Consider the following 14,357-nt stretch of genomic DNA (forward strand, 5'->3'; position numbering starts at 1 on the left):
CCCTTTTTTTATGCATCTTGCAATTTGTTTATGTATTAAGTTCAAATTTTAGAACCAATATTCAAAATAAATTTAAAAAATTCTCAAAATATACTAGATGGATATTGTAATTTTTGCTGGTTGAAAGATTCAACTACATGACCAAACTCTCAAAACACCCGAGGAAGAAAATATTTTTAAGCAAAACACAATCTCTAATCCTCCTTCCTTCCTTTGTTTCTGTAAGGTTATCCTCATGTTAACCAATTCCGCAAAGACATTGTTACAACAGCTTTTCAAATGACTTGGTCTTGGGATTGTAGTTTTGGCATTTCTTATTTTCTTTCCTGAAAAAAAAAAAAAAAAAAAAAAAAAAGAGTGAAATATTGACAACCACTGTCTTAACTTCCCATCTCCTCCATGACCTGCATGTAGAGGAGTCTTGTTCAATGCGTAAACAAACCACAAACTTATTTCTGTTCTTGATTTTCTAGCTTCTTCATATGTGCATGATTAGCATTTTCCACCTTTTTTTTTCTTTAATTTAAGGGTGTAAAACACACAGCAGGTGACACCAAATCGCATTGTATTACGTTTTCTCTTCAAATATACCATTGAAAGCTCCCACAATGCAGCCCCTCCCGGCTCCTCAAGTTCTTGCTGGCTTCGGCTTGTGAACTACCTTTTCTCAACCTGAACTATCTAGATTGTTGGCACGAGATGTGCTAACCAGGTCATGAAAAAAAATATTCAATCATTGTTAATGTTTTTTTAATAAAAAAACCGTCAAAAATAATCCAATATAAAAATCAACTCAATAGATTCAAAAATAACCTAAACAACCAATAAAATTATAATTTAAATAAAAAATCTAAAATGACATTATTTTTTTAAATATTGAGATGACAATATATTAAATAAATTCGGGCCAACCTTGTTAAACTTTCAAATTCAAGACCTGAAATCATGAAACCATGAAAACCATATATAAAACAAATCAAAACAAATTATAAAATTCAATTTCCAATTAATCTAATTTTAAAGAATACAATTGAAAAAAATCAATTAAATATAGGATAAAAAAAAACACAACCTAAGTTAATCTGTCAAATCTACGACTTAAATCTTGTCTAAGTCTTAAGAATAGAATAACCTCATAAAAAATAAATTAAAATAAATTATTAAAAAAATCAATTAAAAAAAACACAAAAAAATTATCCAAATCAATTAGGATTAAGTCGTCATACCTATAATTTGAGTCACTAGACTGGACTAACCTCATAAAAAACAATTCAAAAAAATAACATGGAACAACCTTAGTTACCTTACCAAGTCACCACTCAGATAATAAGATTATAATAACCTCATATATCAAAACAAATTATAAAGTACAATTCTCTTATTGTTGATAAAAAAAACAATATAAAAAAAAACACAATAAAACAACTCGAGTTAACCCAGATTAATCCACAAAACTCATGATCCGGGTCATAAAATTAAAATAACTTAATAAAAAATAAACCAACTGAAATAAGAACATAGAAAATAAATCATATATATATATATATAAACAAAAAATATTGTTAAAATGAATAGTGCCATGCGCACACCACCTCTTTAAAAAAAAAATTTAATAATTAGACAACTCCCACAGATAATTCAATTCAGGGACACATCAAGAGTTGGTAGAAAAATTTCAGTATATTCCCTAGTTGTCGTCCTCGTCTTTTTCCTCTCTGGCTGACCATCATCATCTGAACAGGTCTTCTTTTTTTTTTTTTTTGCGAAATCAAAATATACATTTAGTCCCCCGGTTATTTATTTATTTATTTTCAAAAAAACTACAAATACACTAAACACATGCAAGTACAAGAGGGAAGAAGGGAAAACTATGATTGATGAAAAACAGTCAGATATACAGCGTGGTTTGATATGATTAAAAGCGTAGTGACTATTTACACTTCAACTAACATGAATGGGGGGCAAAACAATCAAAACTCAATACCACTATTTATCTGAACAGAAAAGGAAGGTTGGCCAACATTGGAGAGAGGGGCATCGAGTCTCAGAACAAATCCTGAGCTCCCAACATTACCATTCCATTTAGACCTTCCAATCTGCAAAAGGGCCACATAAAAGAAATGGATGTTAGACAATGATGAATAAATAACACCAACACTGCCCCTTATCATCAATGTCTGAATTTCAGAAATGATGATTTGCCATGTGAATTTCAAAATGATGATTTGATAAGCTAGGGCTATTCATGATTGCAAAATGGGTTCAACTGTTGTCTTCACAAAGTATCTGTATACGAGAAATTTTAGGAGGATAGGTGAAGATTCTTGACATTAGTGGCCTCCTCATGTAAACAATAATTTCCCAAATATTTCCTGAACTTTCTCACTCTCATTTCAGTTTGTGACCCAATTACCCAATATTTTCAAAATATTACATGTATCAGCCTGAAGTTTCACTTAGGAGTGGACTTCATATTGATTGTCTTCTGAAGGTAGAAGTTTTGAGTAGCTTAGGGGAAAATTCAATGCAAATATCAACCAGAATTTTCATTATGGTCACAAGTTGCACCCTGTTATTTCAAAACATGTGATTTTCATGCATATCAAGACTCTGGGCAAAGAAATACAATCCTAGGAGACCATATCGCATAGATGTGAATGATCATGACACAATGCAATCCAACAATAGAGGATGTACGCAACTATTCTGTCCCACAGATGCACGCATCTCCGCAACACAACATAGCTCCACTAGGAAACATTGTGAATGATGATGATAGGACAGACCAAAACTGGATAACCCCATCATTAAGGATTCCACTGGTTTGGCATCCATTGTCTACATTTGTTTTCTCAAATTATTTTGGTGGACTTTTTGTGATTTAGTTTTCTCAAACAGGATGGTGAATTGATGGATTGTCTTCCAATTCATTGTTCTCCCAGGAAGTTCCAGCATTTAAACTTGTGCACACATATCAATGAAAGTTGAACTAGCAAGTTGTACCTCTTCATTTCAAAGTGGATTAATGGGTTGGAAAAGAATTAGAATATTTCCTATGGCATGAAGGGTGCATGCAATTAAACCTGTGCATCTTCAGATTCTTTCAGTTACAATGAAGATAATTTGACGTATCTCTCTGTTTTACCTTTTGTTTTCAACATTTTGATATTTTTTTATCCTGCCATTCACTTGATTTTCATGAATAGGAACAGGTGCAAACTTCCTGTGTACCTGGGTCCCATCCTGTTAGCTAACAAAGTAAAAGATGGACCAAGAAACCAAAGATCCTACCAAGCAGAGATGTATAGTCAAGATAAGAAAATATAGACCAGTTACAACTTACTGATAGCGATGCAAATGCGGAAGGGTGTGTCGTCGCAGCACAGCCACATATCAGATTCAAATGGTCATTCACTGAATGAATCAGTTCTGCATGCAACCCAGGATTGCTTCCACCAAAAGTGGGGCACAAACTGACAAGATGTCATTAAGAGTAGAAAAGGTAATTATATTTACTTACAGTACCATAGAAGCTGAAACTTTTGCTTGAGTTTAAGTATACACAACAAGAGTGAAGTGAATACACCAAAGTAAAAAAGGCAAGGAAAAACAGGTTCTGCAAACATAGGAGGACCACATATTCAAATCATAACTGGCATGTATATTTTACCCTCAACAAGACCTACTTTGTTTCCACCAATATAATTATTCATGCTTTTTCCAAAAGCATGAGATAATTGATATCAGGATACAATCAGGCCCAAGATGTATCAATAAGATAATTAAAGGCAGGCTGTCATGGCCTAATAAAACAATCATGTTCTCCAATGGCCACCTAATTGTCTATAGTGGAGCACCACTGATTAAAACAAGTAACTGAGATTGACCACAGAAAAAAGCAGGTCCAGCCTTCACTTGGCAGCATCAAGAAATGCAGACTGACCCTGGTTTGTGATGGGTTAACTATGGACTCAATGGACCAAATTCTAAAGAAATCTGTGGATAACTAACGCCCATTTTGTTGCTGGAAAGTAGTTTTCTGTTGGAAAGTGGTTTTCTTGGAAAGTGAATTTCTGGAAAGTGAATTATTTTCCGATGTTTGGTAGTGTCATGAAAAATAAGTTGGAAAACATTTTCCAGTGTTTGGTTATGTTATGAAAAATAGCTTATTAATGTTTTTTTTTTTCAATTTTATTAAAATAATGAGGAACAAATCTTACAAATTAAAAAGTTGAATGAGAATAAAATTGAAAAAAAATCTAATTTCATAAATTATCTCAAATAAAATAAATAATAATGGAAATAATGGAAATCAAATCTAACAAATAAAAAAATTGAAAGATGATGAAATTAAAATAATAATAATTACAATTTCATAAATTATTTCAAATAAAATAAGTAACAATCAAAAGAATGAGGATTAAATTTGATAGATAAAAAATTTCAATTAAAAAAATGATAAGAGAAAAGCAAATAACAATCATAAAAATAAGGACCAAAGTTAATATAAAAATCAAATTTTATTAAATTTTAAGGGATGAAATTAAAAAAAAAAGATTCAAACAAAATATATATCAATAAAAAGTTTGAGGACCAAATTTGATATAATCAACAAATAATATGATATTTCTAAAATTTTCACAACTTCCAGATAGTGTTTTCCGCCCAAATTTTCCAGGAAAACACTTTCCTGGAAACCAAGCCAAATTTTCCTTTGACTTGAAAGTGTTTTCCATTGACCAACTTTCCTAATGGCAAACAAACACAAGAAAGTTTGGAAAGTGATTTCCAGGAAACCACTTTCTGGGCAAACAAACGCCCCCTAAAAGGAGTACACAAGTAATGTGTGGATTGTTTCCTATTAACCATAGTCATCTGATGCCACTTTATAAGAAGCTGGAAAATGATAGTTGCACTGTCAGTGTGTAAAGCAGTATGTTAAGTAAATGTAATAGAACAAGCGCATAATTAGAGCACAAATATTTTTTGGATGACAACCAGTATTCAGTTATCTTTGCTATATTCATTTTCTCAATGAAATTTTCTCAGTTTTGAAGGAAAACTAGAGTGCAGTTTAAGTGTAACATGGCATCACAATGATCCCAATGCAACAGATATGCTAACATTCAGAAGTGAAGGCATAATTAGAGCACAAATGGTAGTCTTAAACACAGAGTATCCAATTTTATTTTTTTTATTTTGTTCTTCACTGTTGCTTCTGCAGTCACCAATGCAGGTAATTCAGGATTTACTATTTCTGCTTTTCTTTTCCTTTATTCCACCCTTTTTCCTTTTTTAATGGCTAGTTCATTGAGTTTCCTGGTTTTTGTAGATTGTCCAGAATTACATATAACCAGACCAAGGTACAAAAGGAACCACAGGATAACTTAAAATAACATTTTACAAGGTACTTGGAGAGCTCTGCAAGCAGAAGTTATTAATATAAATTGAAGAATCAGCCTGAGAAACCATGTTCTTTTTCACAAATTACTGAAGCACTTTCGAGTTCAAAGGCCAAAGTCATTAATAAGACAGCTACTTTGCTCATCTCTTCCACATGTATGGAAAAACAAAGAGAGATTGTAATTTTATTGAAATTGATATGAATGTAGAACTTTACCTGAACTGAGCAGTTGGCCTCACCATAAGACCAGATCTCTGCCATGCCAAAGATTGTGCAAAACCTAATGTAAAGGATTTGTCAGGCCACTGTACCATCGGTGTGATTCGTGTTCCCCACTTATTCTGATAAATATTCAGAACAACAGGCCTTAGTTCACACCAAAATCAATTCAGAGAAATCCGCTAATGTACCTTGAAATCATAAGTACTGGCTGACAAGTTCAAAACCGGACCTTACAAGAGAAGCTGAATCTCATTTCCCCAGGATATTGCCCTTGAGCTTGAAGAAGACCTCCGCAAAGAGGTGCAAAAGCACTGGTAGACAGCCCCTCACCAGATACATAAGTCAATTGCCCATTTGGAAACTGTAAATCCACAAATGACTGCATGTTGAAAGAGATCAAGGAAAGGAAAGTAAGTGAAAAATTAGTTCAACATATTTTAATACTACAAAAAGACACTAATAACTGCATCCAAATCTTCATGCTTTCATTACAGAGGTTATTGCTTCTGTACTCAATAGGATCACCAGGCAGCAGCAAAGGCAAGTATACCTATTTTGGAAGAGATTGTGCTTGAGGACAGGAGGAAGGATGGCAAGGCTGCTCTGATATTCTTACTTTTTCCCTTTTGAAAATAATTTCAACAAGCTCTCCTGCCCCATCACTCAAACTAAAATCTGAATTTAGGATTTCAGCCTAGTTAAATAGAGTGTTAACTTCCATCCATATCACTGCCTTGCACCACTTCCAAACCTAAGGAATTTTTACTTGGTCTGACGAAGGGGAAATGGCATGACACTTGTTGATTTTCAAGACAGTGAAACAACTACAAAAAAAGAAAATTCAACTATGAAACATCATGCACTGACAAAAATGCACTTTTGGGGAAGGATGAAAGAAGGAAATTTGTTAGAATGGGAAGGATTTATAGAAGAAAACCCCAATAAAAAGAACCAAACACAAGAGAGCACTTTGATTCTGTTGAATACCAGCTAAACAATCCTAAAGCATTATACCATAAGGAAGTGTGGAACACAATCCTATCCCACAACAGTAACTCAAAGTCAAAGGATCATGCTTCCTGTATCCACTTCTTCATTGATTCTACAAGATGTAGAATACAGCCTATTGTTTTTGGCTACCCACACCTTTGATTAAGCCTCTAAAAAAAATGTGATAATTGAAACATAAACTGATTTTAATGCCTTTCATATCTTAAAAGGAGCTCTAACTTACACAAGCTATAGGATTGAGACATAGCATTGACATTAACAACCACCTTCGATGCTTTGACCACACAGCTGGACACAGAGAATGCATTCCACTCTGACAAAGAAACAAGAAAAATGGCACATGAGAAGAACAATTTCATAAAGCAATCATTAAAAGACATCCAAATGCAGATTCTAGTATAGTACAAGGAAAAAATTGATTCTCAATGAACTGTTCTGTATTAAAAAACAAGAAGACAAATCAAACAAAGGCAGGAAAACATGATCAACAACAGAAGATCTTAAGATATGGAAGCTAAAAGGTAAATAATAGGTATTGATGGTGAAGTCTATATCAGCATATGCACCAAAAAACAACAATTGTAATGTCAAAAATAAGTACAGAAGAAAGGTTGCCATAAAGCTAACAACATGCAACTAATAGGAATAGCAGGAGATCAATAAAACAAGTGGGATTGAGCAAACAACTAATGTTTAGCGATACTTAAGCTCACGTCTTTATAGTCCATTACCATTTCTTGTCAAGCTTCAGGCAAAATCTGAAGCTTAAGAGCAAATAAGTTTGTTGGATAGATGAGGTTTTTTCCTTGTTTGATTGAAGGTTTAGAAAAGAATATCGAAAAGCTTGAGCATCTTTTTCCACAGTTCTACAATCGCATCTATTTTCACATTTCAGCGAGGTAAACAGAAAATTGGCCATACCTTTCTATCATAGCCATACCAAAGCAAGTGTTGCTTTGACAGATGCACGGGCAGAAGAAAGGTTGAATCACGCAAAATCAGCACAGGTCCAAGCTGGACTAGGAACAGAGATGAATTATCATTTTCTGATGTGGAACTTCCATGTGATGCCTCTACTCTCCATAAATCTCCCCTTGCAACCAAAGAACTCTCAATGTTGTGAGTTCTGCTGTCATAAGTTGAGGTAATGTTTATAGTCCCCTGCATTCAGTGGAAATGAATCATCAAATAAACTGCACAAATGGAATACAATTAAAGCCAAATTGATAGCCTTCAATTATGATCACAAAAAGGGCAACAGGACAAGAACACTACAGCAGGGAAACTTTTGCTGTCCATCTGTACTTAAAATTCTTTTGGCCATAAAAAATTAAAGAGGATAAAAAACTACAGACAAACAAAATGATTCAACTGAACCAAGCTCCATGTTACTGCCCCCTTTACACTACTATATCAAACACAATCAAGATAATTCAACTGAACTGACCTCCAGCCAAGAACATAAGGTTACATGTAATCATAACATGTTATTGCCCTTTTATTATTACCCCACCCAGTCTTTCAAGCATTTCACTTATGGTTGCAGAATCTCCTATTTGAATAAATAGCTACAATGAAAGCATGTATAGAAAGAACATTATCAGACAACACAACCAATTTTGATACATGCAACCAATTCTTTTACCTTGTTGCCAAAAAGAACCAGACTGAAACATACAGAGATTGAAAAAAAAAAGAAAAAAAAAAGGAAATTGAAAATGATACATTGAGAAATGCACAGGAAAAACAGTACAGGAAAAAAATCGGGCATGAACCACATAAAGGTCTAATTAGTGAGATTATGTCTACTTAATCAATGTGTTAATGATTAAAAGGAATTAACTAAAAACAAAAAAAATCACAATAACGAAAAAAAAAACAAAACAGTGAGACTTAGTGGCTTCTGCAAGGGTTGCTTGATGTTGTTCAGATCATGCAAAATTTAAACATCAAAGCAAATTGTGCTTTGACACATTCTGCAACAAGTGACAGGTTACACCATAGAACCACTCCTTCAGTTGCATATAATTTGACTAGATTCCATCAAATGCGACCTTGCTACAAAACCAAATCCAACAGGTAATTCTATATGTATGATCAACCACATTATCCAAGGACAAGTTCTACTTAGAAACAATGAAAACCACAAGGATATTATACTCCTCTCAAAGCCTTTTAAGTTACTTGAAACTTTAAGTTAAACATACAGCACAAAGCAAAAGTAGATCATTAATGAGAACATAACAAACACAACTGACCTTAAAAGGAAAGCAAGTCAGCATTTGTTAGACAAACTGCTTCTAAAACAAAGCATGTCTGCCAAAGGAGAAAGGAGGTAGGTGATTCATTTTTCTTTGTTTTAGACACAACCGTTATCAAATGGAATGGCATAAACTTCAAACGTTCAGTTGTTTCCATATAGGCACTACTAACTAGACTGGATGCTGTACTATTGTAAAATTTGCACCAGCCAATACTTCTAAAAAGACATGGTCTTTCTCAAACAGGAAGTCCTATGGCTTCCAATGCATAATTGTTTCCAAAAAAGTCACTATTATCTAGACTGTGTAACATACTATTTCTGTGAACTTCCTTTCCAGACTTCAAAAGGTTGAAAATCAATCAAATCACATCCTCCATAAATCTGTGGAACCAAGAAATTTTCCCAACCGAGTTTCAAAAGATAAAATATCGCTTCCAAGCAAACAGTTAAACGGACAATTTAATTTAAAAATCTAATAGGCAATCTATTCCTTCAATAGCATTAGAAAATACACATAAATTACCATTGTTGTATGAAATAAGGACTTTCCACGCTAACAAAACAAACACAACCAAATTCTTAATCAAAATGGCGTTTAAAAGTCATTACCTGTGGTTTACCAAGATATCCCACACCCTTCAAATTTAACCCTCCAATCTCCTCTTCCAACAAGCCGTCCACTCCACCACCACCACCATTATCCTCCACAAACCCAAAATCCCTCAACCTCTCACTAACCAAACCCAACTCTCCCTCCAAACCCAACCCCACCTCACTCCTTTTACCATCCATCCTCACCCCAACCCCCCCAGTCTCATCCTGCTTAAACGGCACCGGCAATCTCCTAAAAAACTGATGCACCATCCCATTCAAAGCCGCACCAAAATCAGCCCCAGCTTGTCCAATCCTATTTCCAACATCCAAAATCGCCGAAAACCCATTTATCCCAGAATTATCAGTCAAAACCCCAAAATCCCCTTTACTAAAACCGTGTCCCGGAAACTCCACATCGAAAAGCTTCGATTTTGGAGGGTTTGGCCAAGAAAACGCAGGTGGGTAAGTTATATGTGACTGTATAAGGCCTGTAAAGCCTTGAGCTAGCCGGTCTGCGAAGTCCTGGCCATGCCTTTGGACCTCCTCCCATGCTTCAAATGATCTTTCTACCGACATTCGATTGTGAAATTCAAATATTCATGTGATTTTCACTATTGGGCACTAGACAAATTCGTTGAAAACACACAATATTGAAGGTTTTGGTGGCTTATTAACAGAAAAAGTTTAAAGACTCTAAGGATGAGCCTGGGTTAGGTGACAGTGGTAGTTGTAGAAATGATCGAAACTAAAAACAGCTTCAATATGACGAGAAAAAAAAAATCCGCTTCAAAGATAACAAAAACAAAGTTAAAAACAAAAAACTCTAACTTTGAAGTAGAATCTGAGAAACCCTAAAGTCCAAAGCTAATAAATCAAACAAAATTTCAAGCTTTGATTTATAATTTGAGGCAAAAACAAAAAAAAAAAGACGTGATTTTGAGATCAGAATTTTATTTTTTTATTTTTTTCGATTTAAAAGGAATGAATTATAGGGTTTGTTTTGCCTAAACAGAGGAATCAAAGTGTGAAACTAGGGGTTTGAAGGAGAGAATTGGGGCTTCGTGTTTTCTAAACAGAGAGTGGAGATCGATGAAGAAGCGATTTTTTTAGTGTGAAAGGGGTAGAGCGTGAAAATGTGCGCCGGGGGTGTAGTGCGCATATAGATTGCTTTGCTGCCACGTTGATGCTAATACCTGTGTCTAGCTAAGGATGGAGATTTTATTATAGGGCGACCGGAATGCCAATCAATGTTACGTGATTGTCACCATGTTGTTGTTTTTTTTTTTTTGGAATGGTTGTTTTTATTGTAAAATTTTAAAAAAAAAAAAATTAATTGTTTTTATATTTTTAAATTAATTTAATATGATATATCAAAAAAAAATTTAAAAATAAAAAAATATATATTATTTTAATATATTTTTAAAAAATATATATTTTTAAAAAAACTGTTATTATCCTTCTTTTAATTTTTAGTATTTATATAGAGTTGGAATTTGGAATGAGAGTTTATTTTTTTGTTCTTTTAGTATAATAAAAAAAAACGAGTAAAATATTATAATGGAGAAAATATTTAGAAATATAGTGAATAGCGGATGGGATGTTCCAGCAGTGAGTCAGAGTGATCTTAAGTTCAACATAATTGACATCGTGATAAGGCTTTAAGGTGGTAATGATTCCAAGGCTGCAACCTTGTCAGGGAATAATGGAGCTGGCTCGGTGAGCCGATGGATGGGAGGGTCTTCGTATCATTGTCTTGCCAAATACAGAGATGGTGAAAACTTTCTTTGTTGATAAATTCATGTCTTATAGTATTCAACAGTGTAGTTGAGTAACAGACATATATTGGTTTTTTATATATATATTTTAAAAGTATTTATAAAAAAAATTAGAAATTTTTTTAAATTTTTATTTTATTTTTTTCATATTATTTTAATATACTTATGTTAAAATTAATTTTTTAAAAAAATATATTATTTTAATATATTTCTAAGTAAAAAACATTTAAAAAAACAACTAATATCACACTTACAAATAAACATTGAGATCTAAAGGGTCAAGACTTTTCATGTTTTTTTAATTAACGTGGATGTTCGAGCCTACTTGTGCATACCTCGACAAATCTCACGGGCCTTGAAGTTAACGATCATGTAAGTTTCTAGTGACTCTGAGGTTTGTAAGACTCAAACTAATGATCTTTAAGAAACAAATATAGAATCTAACTAGTTGTGTTATACCCCTCAGATTGTAAATAGATTGTGATGCTTTTATCAAGTTTTTGGCCTGGTTCAATAAATATGTATGTATGCATGTGTAGCATAGAGAGACAATTCCTTAACGAGATTTATTAAGCAAAAATTGATCCACGGTTACGTTAAGCTCAGAACAGTAATAAACATTGGATCATTGCCTTAGTTTTTGTTCAAGAAAATTACAGATTTTATGGTCGGATGCATGCTACATAGACTAACATTTTTAGCCTTTGGCATCTTTGTCATCGTTATCATAGGATAGAGGTATACACTAACTATCTGGTATGCGCGTAGTTGTGGGCTGGCCTTTTTTTTATTATTATTGGGCGCAGAAAAAAGAATGTGCAAAAGTTTACAACGTGTAATTTGGCTCCTAGCAAAAATTATAATTGTAAACGCATGTGTTTATTTAAATAGATCAAGAATTATTTGTGATAATTAATAAAAAAATATTAATAATAACTAAAAATAAATTAAAATATTAAAAAATAAATATGTATCAAGATATATGATATCGTAATATAGATAACGAACCCAATTGTGTTGAATAACTTTATCTTTTAGAATCAATCTTTTATTAACTCGGATGATAAGAAAAACACGCAAAAAATGGTCAAATTAATCTCTCTTTTTTAATGCAAAAAAAAAATCCAAACATAGTTAATGTGTTTTTTAAGAGAGAAAAGGAAGTTAATCATGAATTCAGAATCTAATGAATATTGAACAATATATTTTTTTAAAAAAAGTACTGAGACAACAATATTTTAGATCGATATGAGTAAACTGAGTTAATTAACTAAGTCTGTGACCTTGGTCATAAAACTGTAATAAACCCATAAAAAACAAACAGAAATAAATTATGATGGTTGGAAAAAAAATCAATTAAAAAAATAAGAAAAAAAAACCCGCATTAACCAATGTTAACTTGTCAAACTCGCGATTTAGTTCATGTATTCCATTGGATTTAATAGCTTTTTATTTTCAAAATTATTCTTTATTTACTTATATGTCAACTAGATGCATGAGACTATTTTTATATCAAAAAACAAGTTCAAAAACAAAAAAATTAAAGCTGGTGTTTGGGACTAAAATAACAACTTAAAAGGTTTCTTTTAAGTCAAATAAAAACAAAATACCTTTAAAAAAAATGATGAAATAATTTATTTTTTAAATTTTTAAGGGGTTAAAAACATATTAAATTTAGAAAATAAAAAAATAAACCAGGCATTTGGGCCTACCAACACTCCTGACCCATAAAAAGGCCTGGCTTGCATGTCTAGCCTAGGAGAAAGGCCTTCTGTCCCACTGTTAAAAGACGGACGATGCGTCATTTTCTCTATTATTATTATTTTAATATTCAAAGGAGGACGATATGGCACCCACCCTTTAATATATATTTTTTAAAATGATATAGACAACTCGTTGTTTGCATACCTAGTTTCTAGTGACTAGGGGTTGTTGGAAAATTAGGTGTTCAATTTTTTTTCTCAAAAAATCAATTTTTAACCTAAAAATCCTTCGAGAAATCCAAAATCAACTTAAAAAAACTTGAGAGATCTTAGAAAAAACTTGGGGAAAATAAGAAAAATAAAAAGGAAATCTTATGAAATTGTAAGAAATAAACCTCTTAAACACTAAATAAAGAGGAATCAAGTGAGGAGAAGTAAAAGGAAGGGGATTTGAGAGAGAGATAGTCATGGCAACAAGGGGAGAAAAAATGGAAGAGAGGAAAATGGATAAAAAGGTTCCTCTTACAAATTGTTTTTTTGATTAATTGTGATTTGAAGTTGAGAATTTTTTTTACTAAAAATAATGATGTTTGTGATGGGATTAGAGGTGATAGTTAGGTTTATAATTTTAAAAAATTTAGCTTGACGAGTGGATATGATGTTGATAAAAAATTTTAATTTAATTAGTGTTCTTTAGCATGTAGATTTAATGGGTTTAGTGTTAATTAAAATAAATTGAAGAAAAAATAAATGTTTTTTTATACCTGGAAACTATCGGCAAACACATAATGTTTAGGAGGGAATTTTAATGGGTTAATTAAAGTATTTAATGCATGGAAATTAAATGAATTTGCATCATAAAGAAAAATGGAAGGAATGCGTGGATTTTATTTATAAGGAGTTGGGTTAATTATAAATATTATGAATAGATTTAATAAATTGTGTTATTAATTGTATGTAGTTATGTTGGATTAAGGAAATTGAGAAAAGAAAAGATTGAAGAAATAATTATATATAGTCATGTATTGATTGGGAATACCTTAATAGTACTGTGACTTTCTAACAGCAGCAGATAAGTGTTTAACACCTATTTCATAGTTTTTATTATTGGTAGAATTATTTTAATTATTAAATGAATTGTTATTAATCTAACTTGATATATATATCAGTGGAATAAGAATAAGAATTTATAATTTGATTAATTGTTCTAATGATGGAGGCTAGTGTGCCAAAGGCTTCTTGACATCAACATTATTGATTAGTCTTTTTTGAATAATAAAAAAAACTAATGATGTCATTACAAGGGTATTGATATAAGAATTATTAATTAGTCGATCTCAAATGAAAAGGAAGACAAGGATATTAACATTGATATTTATTGATTA

General features: G+C 32.3%; 1 protein-coding gene across 1 annotated transcript; it reads right to left on the minus strand.

Annotated features, from left to right (window-relative positions):
* Positions 1–1,846: 1,846 nt before the first annotated feature.
* LOC112326984 (uncharacterized) lies at positions 1,847–10,685 on the minus strand. The gene is made up of 7 exons (XM_024598057.2): positions 9,510–10,685; positions 7,559–7,798; positions 6,861–6,950; positions 5,856–6,005; positions 5,621–5,745; positions 3,344–3,473; positions 1,847–2,096 (listed from the first exon to the last, which is right to left on the minus strand). The coding sequence occupies exons 1-7, from the start codon at positions 10,068–10,070 to the stop codon at positions 1,971–1,973; spliced, it is 1,422 nt and encodes a 473-aa protein (XP_024453825.1). The 5' UTR covers positions 10,071–10,685; the 3' UTR covers positions 1,847–1,970.
* Positions 10,686–14,357: the final 3,672 nt, after the last annotated feature.

Source organism: Populus trichocarpa, chromosome 3, assembly GCF_000002775.5.
Source record: "Populus trichocarpa isolate Nisqually-1 chromosome 3, P.trichocarpa_v4.1, whole genome shotgun sequence".
NCBI lineage: Eukaryota > Viridiplantae > Streptophyta > Magnoliopsida > Malpighiales > Salicaceae > Populus > Populus trichocarpa.

Excerpts from the sequence above, each read along its gene's own strand:
- LOC112326984 (XM_024598057.2), bottom strand. The coding sequence starts at position 10,070 with ATGTCGGTAGAAAGATCATTTGAAGCATGGGAGGAGGTCCAAAGGCAT. Across the intron at positions 6,951-7,558 it reads GGTATGGCTATGATAGAAAG|AGTGGAATGCATTCTCTGTG; the intron begins GTATGGCCAATT and ends TTTCTTTGTCAG. Across the intron at positions 6,006-6,860 it reads GTCTCAATCCTATAGCTTGT|TCATTTGTGGATTTACAGTT; the intron begins GTAAGTTAGAGC and ends TTCAACATGCAG.